This window comes from Pelophylax lessonae, assembly GCF_965119305.1.
Source record: "Pelophylax lessonae genome assembly, chromosome: 10".
NCBI lineage: Eukaryota > Metazoa > Chordata > Amphibia > Anura > Ranidae > Pelophylax > Pelophylax lessonae.
Genome location: NC_138777.1, coordinates 69,454,611 through 69,473,718, shown reverse-complemented (window position 1 = coordinate 69,473,718; position 19,108 = coordinate 69,454,611). Strand labels below are relative to the sequence as shown.

The 19,108-nt window shown below is 43.1% G+C and overlaps 1 protein-coding gene across 2 annotated transcripts in view; it reads right to left on the bottom strand.

Annotated features, from left to right (window-relative positions):
* Window positions 1-19,108, bottom strand: part of LOC309565640 (ras-related and estrogen-regulated growth inhibitor-like) — a 117,210-nt gene that overhangs the window by 11,731 nt on the left and 86,371 nt on the right. For both annotated transcript variants that reach the window (XM_082270596.1, XM_082270595.1), the window contains one exon: window positions 2,521-2,594. In XM_082270596.1, the coding sequence (XP_082126722.1) occupies window positions 2,521-2,594 (74 nt within the window). The remainder of the gene's footprint in view (window positions 1-2,520; window positions 2,595-19,108) is intronic.

Below are 19,108 nucleotides of genomic sequence, written 5' to 3'. Positions count from 1 at the left end.
CATGTCGGGTTTTTAGTTCAGACTATTGTGGTTGATCTACCTGTCTTTATTTGCTTGCACTGTTCTTAACCCATTAATATATATGTTTACAAATAAAATTATTTTTCTTAATAACTATTTTTCATATAATTTTATGTGCCTGTAAAGTCCCAATTAGGGGAACCCCACTCTTTGCATACTGTTACTAGGGATGTGGCACACATAATAGCGCTAGGCTTAAGCACCTTTCTTGTGTGTCTTAATAAGTTATAATTACATATTAAAAAAAATACATATACACTAATGTCAATGTTTAAAAAATTTTTTTTTATTTTTATTCAATTATCTGCCTATGTTAAAAACATAAGCAAGCAAAATAATCCTAAATTGTAACTAATATATAAAAACTTATTTAAAGTGGTTGTAAATCGCAGTCATGAAATCTGAACTAAGCACTTATATCTGTAGTGTTTACTTGTCTCTCTCCTAAGCTCTGTGTCATTTCTCTCTGTTGCTTCGTACCTCTGTTATCAGCATGAGTCACTTCTAAGATATTTTCCCAAAACATGAGATAAATATGTGACGGGAAGAGAGCTCAGCACACAGCTTGTCTATTCACAACACATCTCTGTATCCTTCCTTGGTTCCTGTCCCATGTGTGAAGGGGGGGGGATGACTTTCCTCAAATAAGCTTCACAATGTAATAGAGCTCTAACTGCAGCTTTCCACCCTTTCCTCTGTAAATTCTGACAGATTCAGAAGAATTGTATCACAATTCACCACTTTTGAAGGAATGTAAAAAAGAGAAGACCGTAGATAAGCAAGTAAAATTTATGTAGAAGGATTTGTTTAATCTGTGTATCACCCGAGGCCAGTCAATTACCTGGGTATACAGAATGTGAGGGTTTACAACCACCGTAAGTAGGAATATTATTTATAGAGATATGATAAAATTAACTGACACACTGAAACTGCTAAATGTGGCCAGGACATCTAGACCTAAATGACTTCTGGTCATAGAAAGGTCAAATTACCTTTTACTCTTCTTTTGGTAAATGCACTTTCTGCCCTCCCATTGCAGTGCTCTATGCTGGCATAGCTGAATAACAATCACACCCATTCTTGCATAGATCTGCAGTGCTGAAAAAGAATGGGGTATGTTCGACCAGGTCTTTAGGACTCTGTAGTACTCTTTTGCCTTCTGGATGACACATATAATCATATTTAGTCACGCAGTATAACTGCATTACCAGAAACATAGAGATACAACTATGAAAATTAAAGTTGTTAGTGCAATGTCTATCTGACTTAAGCCCCGTACACACGCACCGATTGTCGGCCGACCGTTCGGCCGTCTTTTGTCCGGTGCTGTCGTGTAGGTTGAAAAGTGCTAAAGACTGCACACGAATTTTGTCGGCCAACAACAACCGACTGCAGAAGTGATGTCATGTGATGGATAACTTTCCGTGTGTTTTTTCTTCTCTGAGCATGCCCAGTCTTGCTCATCTGCTTTTTGTCGGCCGAAATCTGTACTGACTGACGAACAATCGGCCGTTCTTTGTTGGCCTACAAAAATTTTATAGCCTGCACACCAGATTTTGTTTGGCCAAAAAGTCACAGTCGGTTGTCGGAAGCATCATACTAACAAGCCGACAATCGGCCGATCGGACGTTGGCCGAATATTTACGGCCGACAATCGGTACGTGTGTACGGGCCTTTAATATCTATTTCTATGACTTCAACTAGGCTTTAGAGTTTTTTTTTTTAATATTCTTGTGTCTAAGGCCTCATAAGCAGATGATAAAAATGGACAGTGCCCCAAACCCCCTCCACTTTTCCACCATTCTCCAGGGCATACAAATGTGTGTTTAGTCAAATGGCTCAGAATACAAAAGAGCATAATGAAGCATTTGATTTGTGTTACCCCTCATCTTATAGCAGTGAATGTTGCCTGCCCCCCCATACACTGCAGCCCCATTCACTTTATTGCCTCCCCAGAAGGCATTCCCAGCAGAAAAGCAATTGGTAAGCTGCTTGATGAGCTGCTTGTGGTTTAATTGCTTTGCTAAACTAAAATTTGTCACATGACTCACCAGAAAATCGAAAAGGTATACAGATGCCCGTAGGTGTGTGGGATATTACTTTGTGAAGATCTTATTAAAAAATTTTAAGGAATAAGAATGAATATTCTAAATACAACAGCAGTTATCCAGAAACCAGTTTGCAATACAGAGTCATACACAGCTGAAATACCTATGCATGAACTGTTTTAGCTGCCATAGGTAGATAACTTGTTTCCTAATTATGTGAAATAATTTGGTAGGTCATACAGTTCATGTATAGGTATTTTAAGCTTTTTTTTCCTGGAGCTGCCAAGGGGTCCAAGTTCAGCATTGTGAATTACAGCAGAAAAGGTATATCTTTGGTTTTAATCACTGCTGCATAAAAACGCTCTTGACATAGTCCCCTTAGCTTTTCCGTTATAAATCCAATGCTCACAATTATGCAAAAATATGTGAGAATAAAAAAATAGATCCATACCTGACCTGCAGTATCTAGGATCTCAAAATGGACAAATTCCCCATCTATAACCCCGGTGTGTCTGTAAATTGTTTCTGCCAAGACAGGATAGATACCATAAATGAATACAGTGTACATATTTCCTAGCATCACTAAAGCAATAAAAACGTATATAGCTGAAGCAGGTATGCATGTTTTCAAAATCGGCAGTTAAAGGATCAGTCTTCCCAGAAGTGATTATTATGTTAGAGATGGAGCCTTTTGGAGTGAGTCAGCCTCTAGCTTCTAAAATGTCTCCAAGACAATGACTGGCAAGATCTCCCTGCCATAACTGCAGACTCCTCCCTGTTCTGGTAATTGTGACTGTTCCTGCCCACATTTGTTCCAGTTCCCCCGCTGTTTTCTATACAACATAAATTAATTAAAAAACTCAATGGTAACCCTGTGGTATTGGCCACAGCAAGTATGCAGACCCAGAAACTCCACTGCAGAGATGTCACCAATAGAGTCCCCAAGGGATAGAATAAACTGTCAGGTGGTTTATCATCTACTAAAAACTGAGATATCATAATTGGGTGGACTGAAACTTTAAAGCTTTGTTTGCAGTTGTTAAAAAAATAAAAGCACAAAATCCTCTTTAGCTAGAGTCACACATTACATTTCTTAGGTTCTAGAACATATCTCTGTTGGGAACAAATAAAACTAAATGGCTACCATTCATGGCAGGAACTGAAAATACTTTTTTTCAATTATAGAGCAACATTGCATTTTACAGGGATTTATAGAGTGGCTACTAGGCCTTTAATGCAACCTTTAAAGCAGAACTATATATTAACCACTTAAGCCCCGGAAGATTTTACCCCCATTCCGACCAGGGCCTATTTTGCGATTCGGCACTGCGTGACTTTAACGGACAATTGCACGGTCGTGCGACGCTGTACCTAAACGAATTTAAAGTCCTTTTTTTCCCACAAACAGAGCTTTCTTTTGGTGGTATTTGATCACCTGTGCAATTTTTTTTTGATCATGCGCTAAAAACAAAAAAAGAGCGTCAATTTTGCAAAAATAACAATATTTTTCACATTTTTTTATATGAGATTCCCCCCAAAAAAATGTAAAAATCAAAATTTTTTTAAATTTTCGGCCAATTTGTTTTATGCTACATATGTTTGGTAAAAAAAAAAAAAAATCGCAAAAAGCGTATTTTGATTGGTTTGCGCAAAAGTTATCGCGTTTACTAACAAAGGGAAAGATTTTTGTTGTTTTTTTTTAACGCGTAATGGCGGCGATTGCGGCGGACAGATCTGACCCTTGACTGACATTTTTGACACTTTTGGGGTTACCAGTGACATTTCTACAGTAATCAGTGCTATACATATGCACTGTTACTGTGAAAATACACTGGCAGTGAAGGGGTTAACTTTTTTTGAGAGGGAGGGGTGGTGTGTGTCCCTAGGGGCATGATTCTAACTGTGATTGGCTGTGGCTTCAGGGGTAGGAACAGTGATCAACGGTCCTACATAGTAGAACCGTATAATCACGATTCCTACACCGGCGAGAATGACAGGCGGCTTGTTTACATCAACCGCCTGCCTTTCTCCCTCTCCATCGACGATCGCCGAGTGACCGGCGGACATGAGGGAGGGGTGGTGTGTGTCCCTAGGGGCGTGATTCTAACTGTGATTGGCTGTGGCTTCAGGGGTAGGAACAGTGATCAACGGTCCTACATAGTAGAACCGTATAATCACGATTCCTACACCGGCGAGAATGACAGGCGGCTTGTTTACATCAACCGCCTGCCTTTCTCCCTCTCCATCGACGATCGCCGAGTGACCGGCGGACATCGGGTCCGCCGGTCACACGCGCGGGGGGGTCCGTGACCGTACGGGAGCGCGCCACTCGCTCCCCAGAGCCTCACTGCCGCAGTAAATATACTGTGAGCAGTCGGCAAGTGGTTAAAATGAATCAAATATGCATTTAATAGACAGGCATATATACTGTGTGTATATATATAGTTAAGCAGTTGAAAATGTAAAGAAAGCTTGACCTACTGTCTAGACTCTTGGTCACCAATCCTCTTCCAGGTGGAATGAAGCTCAGCATCATTAAACATGCTTCTTATGCCAACATGAAAAGTGCTGGAGCTTTTATCTTCACACTTGCTTCTCTTTTTAACAAATCACTGATCTGGAACTAGTATACATGTTGGGAGCAGCTAAACACGGCCTTGCTGTAGTATGCCCTGCGTGAACGAGACCTTAAGCCTTGTTTAGACTTGTGGTTGGGAGCAGCAAAAATGCACGGTTGAGCTGTGTTTTTGCCCCTGGCCAAACACCGCCCTTAAGCTGCAATGGGCAGTTGACAAGTTGCTGATGCTATGATGCTTCGCATCCACTGCAAAGTTCACCCAACTTGTAATGATGCCATCTGCCGAACACTATACAGTTGTGTCAACAGGGAAATGCCACAAACAGCCAACAACCTCATGCAATGCATGCCGTTGCGGTGCATTTGTTGGTAAATGGGGTTAATATAGGCGGTGAGGAGTCGTCACATTGCCACTAGAGCACAATCCGAATGTGGATCAGGCTTCAGAGACAAGGGAGATTTAGAAGTACTATGTTTTTTTTTTGCACAGGTACATTTTATTTTTAATATTTTGTTACTTTTTTTTGGGGGGGGGGGTTGATTTGGAGAGATATTAGGGGTATAAACAGACCTCTAATGTCTCTTTTTGAAACAGAAAAAGGGACTGAAGACAGCCCCTTTCTATGCATCCAGAGCTGCACTGTAGCTGAATGGATAGGAGTCTGTATAGAGGAGCAATATACATATATATATACAATATACAGGAGCAATCTGTAGTGATTGCTGACTGTATTCTTTCAGGAAAGGAAAGGGGCTGGTAAAACACATGTTCACCTGCCCTTTGCTCTCCATGCTGACAGTGATCGGTCAGCAATTGCAGCAGGCGGGAGGGAAGGAGGGAGAGCCAGCTAGCAACTTCAGGGAGAGGGCATCAGGGAGGTGGAGGGGTACTGGAGGGGGGTTAGAGCAGCATGGGGGTCTATTTCAGCAATTCAATCCCCCTGTGGCTATCTGCAGCTGGCAAAGGAGGGAAGCTGACAGCTGCAGGGCAGCCACAAGGGGATCGGGGTTTGTGAGGGGGTGGGGAAGTGCTGGGTGGAGGGAATTAGTGCAGGCAGGGTAAGAGAGAGAGTTAGAGTGGGGGTGGTGGGCATTTTTTTAATATTAGCATAGGCGGGTGGAGGGGCCGAAGACATAACGGCAGAGCGAGGGGGGGGGGGGGTGTCACATTTTAGGTAAATTGCCTGGAACAATGCTATCAGTTTGTTCAGCAGCTTCTGCTGAACAATTCTACTATAAGTTCATGCTCACTGAAAGGACCATGAGCTTATAGCAAAGGAGGAAAGCATGTCCGTACGGTGGACCAACCTGGCCAGCTGGAAGCAGTGCTGTAGGCCATACAGACCAGGCAGAAAAAGGGTTAAAGCACATTTTTAAAAATATTGTACTGTATACATTAGGTACAGGGCAGTAGAAAAGAAATGTGATTGTTTTTTACCTAGAGGAGCTTTAACCACTTGCCGACCGTCGCACGGCTATTTACGTCGGCGGTCAGCCCCTCACAGGCAGAGCGACGTAGGGCTACGTCTGTAGCCTGTGAGGGTCTAGGGAGCGCGCGCCGCCGGAGGCGCGCTCCCGCGTGGTCACGGTCCCCCCCGCGCGTGTGACCGGCGGACCCGATGTCCGCCGGTCACTCGGCGATCGTCGGTGCAGAGGGAGAAAGGCAGGTGGCTGATGTAAACAAGCCGCCTGTCATTCTCCCCTGTGTAGGAATGGTGATCATATGGTTCTACTATGTAGGACCGTTGATCACTGTTCCTACACCTCAAGCCACAGCCAATCACAGTTAGAATCACGCCCCTAGGGACACACATAACCCCTCCCTCTCAAAAAAAGTTAACCCCTTCACTGCCAGTGTAATTTTACAGTAACAGTGCACATGTATAGCACTGATTACTGTAGAAATGTCACTGGTAACCCCAAAAGTGTCAACAATGTCAGTCAAGGGTCTGATCTGTCCGCCGCAATGTCGCAGTCCCGCAAAAAAATTTGCAGATTGCCGCCATTACGCGTTAAAAAAAAAAAAACAACAAAAATGACAAAAATCTTTCCCTTTGTTAGTAAACGCAATAACTTTTGCGCAAACCAATCAAAATACGCTTTCTGCAATTTTTTTTTTTTTACCAAACATATGGTAAAAAAAAAATTGGCCCAAAATGTTAAAAAATTTAGATTTTTACTTTTTGGGGGGGGGGGGGATTTCATAAAAAAAATGTGAAAAATATTGTTATTTTTGCAAAATTGATGCTCTTTTTTTGTTTATAGAGCAAAAAGTAAAAATCGCACAGGTGATCAAATACCACCAAAAGAAAGCTCTGTTTGTGGGAAAAAAAAGGACGTCAAATTCGTTTAGGTACAGCGTCGCACGACCGCGTAATTGTACGTTAAATTCACGCAGTGCCGAATCGCAAAATAGGCCCTGGTCAGGAAGGGGGTAAAATCTTCCGGGGCTAAAGTGGTTAAAATCACATGGGCTTAGTCACTGAACTCTTGTACATAGATTTGCTTAATTTATTAGTTTAATTTTAGTTTAATTTTACAAATTATATTTCTTCATTGCAAGTGATTTTGATTAAAATATAACTAAGGGGCAAAGCTGTTTTTTTCATTTTTTGATAAGAGTATAGAGAGATTAGGACACCTGTCAGGTTTTATTGATGTCTATGCCCTAATTCGGAAGATTCTTCCTCTCCATTTGTATTATTATCTTTGAAAGTCAAAGTAAAGAAAATCCCAAATTTTGGGTTGTACCCACAAAAATAATAGAGGAGATATCTTCCAAAGAGGACATTAGCACTGGTGACCTGGGGGTCTCCAAGGAGTTCCCCTAATTTTCAGGGATTTCTTCTCACTTCCTGTTTGGCTATTGGACAGACAGTGAAGGGAAATATCCGAATGGTACTCAGATGATGAAAAAAAAATCAAATCTGTCAGGGGTTTTAACCCTCCCTATCCAAAATAATAAAAAATAAAATGTTTTGCCTTTAGTTCTACTTTAAGAAGGGGAGGAGAGGTTCAGGATCAAAGCATGTTGTTCCTTTAAGTAATTCAATCCCTGGCCAGAAGAACATTACAATGTAATATTCTTTCTATAGTAAAAAATACCCCACGATTGGAGAAGCGAACCCCCTCATGATATTACATGACAGGTGCCCAGATAAATAGAGGATTTTATTTTTCTTGGAAATTCTTTTAAATGTGAGGGATTACATTATGTTAGAGAACAGCATCTAGACTACCCTAATGCACTCATTATATTTACTTAAAACTTATACAGGCCAACTTAAAAGCACCCATGTGAAGCCACGTCTATAAATTTACCATGCCGTTGGTTACAGGTCTTTCCACTTTTTGCACGGCCTTTTTGAATAAAACTGTACGTTTTGCAATACGAGTACAAATTTCCACATGTATAAAATGTCTAGATAGCCCTGGTGCCCTACGCGTGGCTAGAGGGTCACATGTGACCCTTTAATCCTTGGATGACCCCCCAGACCCTAGCAGTCCTTTTCGAAAGCATTGACTTTTTTTTTATTTACTCTTAACATCTCCTGTGGCATATTTGCAGTCTCTGACAGTCTTCTGTAGCATTGCATATGCTCAGGGCTTTTTTAAAGCGGGAACGCGGGGGGGAACGCAGTTCCGGAACCTCCAGTCTGAATGTGTGCAATGGCAAAGGGGTGCTGGGTCAGTGGAGTGAGCTGAAGGGCCTATTGATGCTGGCTGCTGGGGGATCTATTGTTGCTGGAGGGCATTTTGTTGTGGTTGGGGCTATTGTTACAGTGGAGGACGAGGGGATCTATTGTTGGGGGGGGGTTATTGTTGCTGATTCTAGGGGTTCTATTTTACTGCTTTTCTTGTTACCATTAACTAATTCCATACAAACTACTTAGCACTACAAATGATACTTGGTTCTGTATTCTCTAAATTAGGTGGTGCTGGAAGGTGGGTAGTGGGTGGAACCAAGGGATGGTGCTCAGAGGGGGGTAGATGGTGGAACCAAGGGATGGTGCTCAGAGGTGGGTAGGGGGTGTAACCAAGGGATGGTGCTCGGAGGTGGGTAGGGGGTGGAACCAAGGGGTGGTGCTCGGAGGTGGGTAGGGGGTGGAACCAAGGGGTGGTGCTCGGAGGTGGGTAGGGGCGGAGACGAGGGGTGACTCAGAAGTGGGGAGTTCCAGCACCTATTCTCTGAGAAAAAAAGCCCTGCATATGCTAAATAGTATGTTTGGCCTCCTAGTGGCATTAAGGGCCACAGTTGAGCCCCCCCCCCCCATACTTTTTACAATGGACACTAATGGTTTAGATTGCCCACAGCAGCAAATTAGCATATATAACCTATACAAACGTTTTAGCCATAAACCAGTAAATTGCTGTAGGCATCACAAATTCAGACATTTTTCACATTTATTATACTGTTATTTTCTAATACCAGGGAGTTTATGTTACTCAGGGGAAGGATTTTGTTATTGGAGCTATCACTGTTTTCAACAGCACATAATACTAATCCTAGGATTTACATTCCTATCGAAGGCATTCTAAATTGCTTACAGCACTAAAAGCAACTAATTGGCTTTATAGTGAAGAGCAAGTTATCCTTTGCTGTAAAAATCACGTGTAATTAGTAGATCCTGCAGTGTTCTCTGAGAAAAGGTGATTATTCTACGAATAGGATGAACCCACAGTTTTGTGCTTGAACAGTTTGTGTAATTAGCTAAAAGCAAGGTAGAGATTTAAACTAATCATAGTCAGTTTGATCTTGTCAAATGTAAAACTCATTACATAGTGAACAAAAGAACCTGAAAAGAAGAGTCCAGAAAGAAGTGACAGTGTCTGTGCGCCTCTCCCTCCTTTCATTCCAGCGATCCTTTATACGGCAGGTGACTTTGGATCCATAGATTAGACTGTACACAGTATGATTAGCACCCTCTATGCAGGGACTGTTCATTTTTCAGCAGCAGGAAAACCATACCATGCCCTGTCTGATCTATGGATCTGGTGTAATGTGCTATATGGAGGATCACTGGTATGACAGGATGGGGAGACCACAGCTACTGCAAGAATCATTGTACTTGGGTTGGGATGAAAGGTTTGTGGCGGTGGGGGGCTTTTTGTGTAGGGAAGGGTTATCTGGGGGGGAGTAAATTTGTTAGGAGGAGGAATGGGCAGGGGTATTTGCTAGGAGGGGGGATTTGCGCTAGGAGCAGGTGGGAGGATTTTGGTTAAGAGGAGGAGGAGTGGGTGGATTTGACCCCACTGTACCCTGCCCTACTGACCCTCTGTCCCCCATCCTGCTGACCCCTGTGCCCTGCCTTACTAACCCTGTTTTTCGTTCTGCTGACCCCTGTGCAATGCCCTACTTACTCCCTGTACTCCTTCCTGCAGACTCCTGTATACTGCCTTACTTACCCCCTGTACTTCTGACCTCTGTACACTGCCCTACTGGCCCTCTTTCCTCTGTCCTGCTGTCTTTTGTATCTGCCCTACTGACCCCTTGTCCTCCATCCTGCTGACCCCTTGTCCTCCTTCCTACTGAGCCTGTCTTCAGTCCTGCTGACTCCTGCAACCTGCCCGCCTGACCCCCTGTCCTCTGTCCTGCTGACCCCTGTATTCTGCCCTACTGACTCCTTGTCTTCCATCCTGCTGACCCCTGTACCCTGTCCTACTGACTCCTTGACTTCTGGCATGCTGACCCTTGTACCCTGTCCTACTGACTCCTTGACTTCTGGCATGCTGACCCTTGTACCCTGTCCTACTGACTCCCTGTCCTCCATCCTGCTGACCCCTGTACACTGCACTATTGACTCCCTGTCTTCTGTCCTGCTGATCCATGTACCCTGTCCTACTGACTTCCTGTCCTCGGACCACATTTCAGAGGCAAGTCATGCCGCCTTCCTCAGTCTGACTATTTTATTAAGGTTCTTCTTTAAGGCAAACTCAGCCAAAGCAATCAAATCATATTTTACATTCTCCTTAAGCTCCTCCTACTGTTAATAGTTTGGCCACACCCACAATTTACAGCCATGCGCTACACCGCAGATCACTTCCCCCCTCAAGTGCCTTTCATTCTGAAGTTCAAAAGTTGGGAGGTATGCAACAACCAGAGTCATTGACTAGAGCAGTGGATTTTATCCAGGAGTATTTGAACTTCTTGGGGTATTTTACTGTGTAGGAAGTGGTAGCCTCCGGGGCTGCACCTCGTAGGACCAATCACCAATCCACTCTGCCATCTGTGAACTAGAAGAAGGGTAATTTAGGGACCTTTACCAGTCCTTTTGGGTGCGTTTACACTAGTGGTTTGGAGCGTTAAAACCATGCGAATGAACCACTTTTTTACTGCCCCTCAACTGCACTGCCTTTAGCTAGAAAGGCAACATCCAGGGATGTGCACATTTGTGACCACAGTACTTTACTTGGCAGCTGTGAAGGAATTATACCCACTTCACGATCAGTGGGCACTATAGGCTGCCCCAACCCAACCCAGACTAATTAGGGTCTTGCTGCAATTGCCCCACACCTGCACACAACACACGCAGTTGCAGAGTGGTAGTTCAGCATTTAGCGGGTTAAAACTAGCAGTGAGGAGGTGATGCAATGCCTCTTCATCTCCTGTCAAATGCTCTATGAAGAACACGGATCACTCTTCAGGAGAGCAAAGCAAGTGTAAATGAGGCCTTACAGCTGCCCCTGAACTCGTACTCCCTAACTCTCTAACCAGGACAGGGTTATATTGGTAGAAAAATTGTTTGAATTGAGAAGCTAGGGGTTCCTATTTGCAAGATGGGAAATTGCAAGGATTTATGTTCCTCCATGGAAGAGTCTCTCTCTGACAGGCAAGAAGAGTCCATACTTGCGGATTTGTGAGTGTGGATTCTAGGTGAGCTGTCAATCAGAGCCATGACAAGGGAGCAGGGCTTGGGAGCGAGCATGCACAAGTGCTTGCTATGGGGGCACTTGGCGGGGGTTGCAGCCAGGAGCCCTAGCAGGGGACCCCAGAAGGGTAGTTTACATGCATGTAAAACAAGAGGGTTTGTGGTATTTAAAAGATAGTGTTCATCATGGGAGGTGGCTTTTGAGTAAAGCTGAGTACGCACATTTTTGGTTGAATGAAAAAAACTATTTTTCTTGGAAGCAGGAATTCTCCCGGCTGCGCTATTGTTTTCTGGACTAAAGTCCACTGTCGGCTAATATCGCTGAGCCGATCTAGGCTCTGACAAGATCCTAACCATATGGTTAGGATCAACCCAGCATCCTGGACCAGCACCTGGCTCAGCCTCTCAGTGATTACCCAAAAGCCTGATCCAGCCCCTTTCATCCCCTCCACAACCCAGCGCTTCAGTGAGTGCTGGCGGGGCAGAGCAGAGAGCCTGTGACTGACAGTCCCTGCTCTCTGCTCAGCGCAGAGGGGGAGAACTGAGTGATCAGTGGTGTTTGATCACTCAGTTCTCACTGCTTAGCCAGCAGGGAACAGATGCAGCATCGGATCAATACTGCATCCACCTAGGTGAGTATACATTTTTTTCAAAATTCAAATGACAAGGCTGAGCCATCCATCAAGCACCAGTACTGTCACAGTACTGTTACAAGTTAATTGACTGCGATGCATACTAGCACATTATGACATTAACTTGGAGGGGAATATTTTATTTAACACTTTACTACCACTTTAACAGGAGATAAATCTAAACCTGTTGCTCTGCCCTTTATGAGCAAAGCACATATTCACTTTAAAATGGAACTTCACTCTCCCAATCAAAGTTGATTATTTTTAATCCTCATGCTGCTAGCATTAGTAAATAGATTGTAAAATATATCATTTATTTGGTTTCATTTCTTTATTACTTCTCTTCAGTTTCATGCCTAGCCACTTGCCGACCGCCGCACGACTATTTACTGCGGCAGTCAGCCCCCTACAGGCAAAACGACGTAGGGCTACGTTGCTCGCCCACGAGCCTCTAGGGGACGAGCGCGTGTTGCTGGAGGCGCGCTTCCGCCCCCGCTCGTTCACTAACATCCCAGCGCGAGTGACCGGCAGCTCCGATGTCCGCCGGTCACTCGCGATCTCCCGCTGGAGAGGGAGAAAGGCAGGCGGCTGATGTAAACAAAGCCGCCTGTCATTCTCCCTGGTGTAACTGCAGAGAACATATGATCCTGCTACGTAGGATCGTATGTCTCTGTGGTTACATCACAAGTCACACCCCCCCCCCACAGTTAGAATCACGCCCCTAGGGATACATTTAATCCACTGATCACCAATAAAATTAACCCCTTCCCTGCCAGTGTCATTTTTACAGTAACAGTGCATATTTATAGAACTGATTACTGTAGTAATGTCACTGGTACCCTCGAAAGTGTCAAAAATGTCAGTCAAGGGTCCGATCTGTCCGCCACAATGTTGCAGTCCCGCAAAAAAAATCACAGATCTCCACCATTACTAGTTAAAAAAAAAAACAATAAAAATGACATATATCTTTCCCGTAGTTAGTAGACGCAATAACTTTTGCGCAAACCAATCAAAATACGCTTATTGCGATTTTTTTTTTTTACCAATCATATGTAGCGGAAAACAAATTGGCCTAAAATGTTAAAAAATTTTGATTTTTACATTTTTGTTTTTTGGAATTTCATATAAAAAATGAGAAAAGAAAAGAAAAATATTGTTATTTTTTCAAAATTGCCGCTCTCTTTTTGTTTATAGCGCAAAAAGTAAAAATCGCACAGGTGATCAAATACCACCAAAATAAAGCTCTGTTTGTGGGGAAAAAAGGACGTCAATTTAATTTGGGTACAGCGTCACACGCCCGCGCAATTGTCCGTTAAATTCACGCAGTGCCGAATCGCAAAATAGGCCCTGGTCTTTGAGCAGCCAAATCCTCCGGGGCTTAAGTGGCTAGGTAAATTAGGTCATATCACAGGAGTCTTCAGGAGGGGAGGAGGGGCTTTTTTAACTAATTACACACTCTCCTGCATGCATGCCTGAGCGAAGGGCAGATGGATTCCAGGAAGGAAATTCTACATGAATATTTGTCTATACTCAAGATGTCCGTGGCCAGAAATGCTAGGGGGGGGGGGGGTGTCTGGTGGGGAGACGAAGTTTGCTTTGAATATGAAAAAGGAATGCAATAGTGTTTTTGGTTTGTGGTGCTCAGATGAAGATCCGCTCTAAGCAGTAGATAAATATGCAAATGTATTTCCTGCCATCATAGTGATGGCAAGGGGTTTGAAACTGTACCTGTCTACTTCTACTTGTGGGTAGTTTGTGACTTTTTTTTTCTGTAATTAAATACTCTAAATACATTTTGAAAAATAATGTTTTATTAGGAACTTGGATAGGAGAAGGGATGAGTGGGATACTCCAACTGAACAAAACTATGCAAAATAGGCAGGGGCGACTTCAGTAAATGCTGGTTAACGCTGAGTAACGCTGGATAAAACTGAAATTGAGCTAGTCCCGGCTTGGCCGCTGGTTTCAGTCTGTCACTAGCTGTGACGCAGAACTGAAGTAATTCTCTGAGGTAATCTTTACTCTGAAGCAACTGAACTGTACCGCTAAAGTAATCTGTACTGCTGAACAACTTCAGGGCCCTTCCTGGCACCCCCTTTGTTCCTAATCTTCAGGGTTCACTACACGGCACCCCCTTTACTGTAACACTCTTAGTGAGCTGGCTCCTTGATCCCCTGACTTCTCTAGAGTGGTCCCTCTCTTGGTACACACAATATTGTTTTTCCCAAAGTCCTCTGCCCAACAGCTTCACTGGTCAGCACACTGGATCCTCTGCAGCCCAGCTCCACTCCTGGTCCCTTGGCCGACCGCCTGGACCACCTTCCTCACTCTGCAGGAGCAGAGACAGCCTTCCACCTCCTCCTGGGACTTTGCTCCCACCAAAAGACGCCCTGTCACATGCTCCCTCCTGATTTATTCCCAATCCCAGGATGCTTTGTGGCAATGCCCACCCACTGGGACAGTCATAAACCCTGGTGTGCTATTGGCTAGGTTTCCTCGACTGTCCAACGATATCCCTCATTGGATACAGTGGGGAGACTCCCTAGACTCAGTAAGTCACACCTGGAAGCATGTGACAGGCTAACCTACAGATCAAGCTCTCCTGATAAGGAGAACAGAGCCATACATATATTTTACCTAGCACCTACCAGGGAGGGTGCTACAAAAGTAAAAAAAAAATGTTTGGTCGTCCCAAAAAAAGAAATACAGTTGAAATCTTCCAATCGGGGCACTCGTTTTGGTGACTTGGGGGTCCCCAAGGATTTCTCTTAATTTGCAGGGATTTCCTCTCACTTCCTATTTGGCAATGGGACAGGAAGTGAAGGGAAATCTCCGCAATGGGACACAGATGGCGAAAATCTGGGAGGGATTATAACCCTCCCTTGATATAGAGAGAAGAATATTCCACTCTATGGACCAATTAGTGTGTGAACCTAAATATGGATATAGTGTTTTTAAAGTGAAAACTAAAATAAATCCCAAACGTGATGCTCTTAAAATAAACCAAAAGTGAGCTGCAGCCCCCAAAAAAGGCTACTACGCAAGGATCAGCAGTCTAAACGACAGCGCATATGGTTTTGAAGGACATTTATTGTTATTATTAATTATACTGACATTACATTTATAGAGTGAGGTACTCATTACTGAGCACATCTGTATACAATCAGCACTTGCACTTTTTTTGCGGTGATTGCACTAATGCTTTTTGCACAGTATTGGATGTTTTTGCACAGTATTGTATGTGGTTTATTTATTATTTTACCAATGAATTTATTTGAGAGGCACTTTTGAGCAGCATTTGCACATATAGCACTAACTCTATGTGGAGCAGTGCCATACCCAATACCCTAAATACTTCATAACCCTCCCTTGCTCTATCCAAAATAAATATAAAATCATTTTGCCTATAGTTCTACTTTTATAACAGAATTGGGTTCATATACTTCAGATTTTCACATAATTTTGGTCAGTAATATTAGCAATATATGGCGGTGTAAGGTTAATCCAAGGTTTCTATAACAGCTACTTGAATTTGGTTTTGATGTACCTCTTTAAAGAAGTACAAAGAAAATGGAAAATAGTGGACAGCAACCCATAATTAATTTGGTCTTTCTAGCTGTCAGAATTGACAACGGAAAGGAAATGACATGCAGCTGATCACACAGAGATCTGAGAAGTGATTTTTTTTTTTTTTCGCCCAGGCCAAGATACACTGACATCATACAAAACTGGTTAGAGTGGAATAAAAATAAACATACATGAAATGCACATCATTATGCTACATAGAATAATATAATAAATTAGATAAATGTAATAAGAGAATCATCTAACCACTATAATGTGCACTCGTAGGTGCGTGATACTGGGCCACTGCAGCATACTGCATTAGTGTGATTCAGCAACTTGAGTATGTTTCAGTAAAACATACAGTACTAATTTGCTATAGGCTGCCAGGAGTGTCATAAATTTTCTTTATTTCTGGTCTTTCCCCTTCTTTTTTTCTTTTACAGCATAGTACAGCTTGACTTTAAAAGCATACTGTTTCTAAACCCAAAACGAAACCTTCATATATTGCAGCTTACCAGGTCTCATAAAGGGTAGCTGCATTTGTTTTCCTTTTTCAGGAATTATTTCCCTTATTTTTACCTGTTAATCTTGCAAATAACAAAATTCATGTACTTGATTGACTATGTTGATTCTTCTAAATAGTATTAAGCGAACACGGACTGTATTATTCGGGTTCGGACCGAATAATTGGATTTTTGTTACCCGAAAACTTTACTGTATGTTCGGGTTTAAAATCCGTGTTCGGTCATTTTATTTCCGTGTTTGTATGTATTGGCGCGCTTTTAATGGAGGGCTTTCAACAGCCAATCAACAAGCGTTTAACTGGTGTGCCTTAAGCCATCAAAGCCATGCCTACAAATGTATTAGTAGCTGTGATTGGCCATCTGAAGCATGTGACCAAGTCTTTATAAGTTTGAGACCGAGCGCCGCTGCGCCATTCTGCTGTAGTACAGGGACAGAGCACACATCATACGTGCTGGCTGCTGATTAGGGACAGACAGTCATAAATTATATTGTGTCCGAAAAGAATTCAGAATCAAGGACAGGTCGGAGTGCTGCAGGCAGGGCGAGTTGTTAGGGCATTTTAGGGCGAGGCTGGAGATAGGCAGGGTCAGTGTTCTATAATCGATTTTGCTGTGTGGGGGGGGTTTGCAGTGCCGGCAGTGACCGATCTTATCGATCATTTTAGGGCGAGGCTGGAAAATAGGCAGGGTCAGTGGTCCACATCGATTTTGCTGTGTGTGGGGTGGTGTGAACACAATCTTTTTGCCCGCTGAGGAGGAGGGAGAAAAAAATATTTTTTATCAGTCAGTTGTGTGCAGCGTTTTTCCTTCAGTGCTGCTGACTGTGATAATACACTGCTGTGTTCACATGTGCTATTATTGAGTGATTTCAAAATGTATGCACTTTTTTCTATTCCACTATTCAATATACACCCTTTTGGGTTAAAAAAAAATTAATTCTGGCATAGTCTGTACTAATCTATTTAAAAATTACAAACTTAAAAGGGGAATTTTCTTTTTTTTTTCCCTCCATAGCCTGCAGCAGAGCTGACTGATATAAGACACTGCTGTTCACATGTGCTATTGATAAATCACCAATTTTATATCATATTTTCTATTCCGCTATTCAATCTACACCCTTGGGGTAAAAACAATTAAATTGCGGGATAGTCTGTATCGGTACGTGTGAGATACACTTTTCCAATTTTTGGGGCGCATCTCATACCGCCGAGGATTGCAGGGTGCTTCAGTGTGCCTCCTGCCTGTTCCGAACTCCTCCTACTCCTCATCCTGCCTTTGGGGGTACAAAAAATAGTAATTTGGGCCTAGTCTGGGTCTGTACGTGTGAGATACATACACCTTTTGATATCATATTTTCTATTCCGCTATTCAATCTACACCTTTGGGGTAAAAACAATTAAATTGCGGGATAGTCTGTATCGGTACTTGTGAGATACACCTTTCCAATTTTTGGGGCGCATCTCATATCGCCGAGGATTGCAGGGTGCTTCAGTCTGCCTCCTGCCTGTTCCGAACTCCTCCTACTCCTCATCCTGCCTTTGGGGGTACAAAAAATAGTAATTTGGGCCTAGTCTGGGTCTGTACGTGTGAGATACATACACCTTTTGATATCATATTTTCTATTCCGCTATTCAATCTACACCTTTGGGGTAAAAACAATTAAATTGCGGGATAGTCTGTATCGGTACGTGTGAGATACACCTTTCCAATATTTGGGGCGCATCTCATACCGCCAAGGATTGCAGGGTGCTTCAGTGTGCCTCCTGCCTGTTCCGAACTCCTCCTACTCCTCATCCTGCCTTTAGGGTACAAAAAATAGTAATCAGGGCCTAGTCTGGGTCTGTACGTGTGAGATAGATACACCTTTTGATATCATATTTTCTATTTCGCTATTCAATCTACACCCTTGGGGTAAAAAGAATTAAATTGCGGCATAGTCTGTGTCGATACGTGTGAGATACACCTTTCCAATATTTGGGGCGCATCTTATACCGCCGAGGATTGCAGGGTGCTTCAGTTTGCCTCCTGCCTGTTCCGAACTCCTCCTACTCCTCATCCTGCCTTTAGGGTACCAAAAATTGTAATCGGGGCCTAGTCTGTGTTTGTACGTGTGAGATACACCGTTTTATAAATTTTTTTCTAGTCCGCTATTCAATCTACACCCTTTGGGGTAAAAAGAATTAAATTGCGGCATAGTCTGTATCGGTACGTGTGAGATACACCTTCCAATCTTTTGGGGCGCATCTTCCACCGCCGAGGATTGCAGGGTGCTTCAGTTTGCCTCCTGTTCCGAACTCCTCCTACTCCTCATCCTCATCCTGCCTTTAGGGTACAAAAAATTGTAATCGGGGCCTAGTCTGTGTTAGTACGTGTGAGATACACCGTTTTATAAATTTTTTTCTATTCCGCTATTCAATCTACACCCTGTTTGAGGGTAAAAAGAATTAAATTGCGGCATAGTCTGTATCGGTACGTGTGAGATACACCTTCCAATCTTTTGGGGCGCATCTTCCACCGCCGAGGATTGCAGGGTGCTTCAGTTTGCCTCCTGTTCCGAACTCCTCCTACTCCTCATCCTCATCCTGCCTTTAGGGTACAAAAAATTGTAATAGGGGCCTAGTCTGTGTTTGTACGTGTGAGATACACCGTTTTATAAAATTTTTTCTTTTCCGCTATTCAATATACACCCTGTTTGAGTGTAAAAAATTAAATTATGGCATAGTCTGTATCGGTACATGTCAGATACACCTTTTTAAATTTGTTTGGCGCATCTCCTTCCACCGCCGAGGATTGCAGGGCGCTTCAGTTTGCCTCCTGTTCCGAACTCCTCCTACTCATCCTGCCTTTAGGGTACCAAAAATTGTAATCG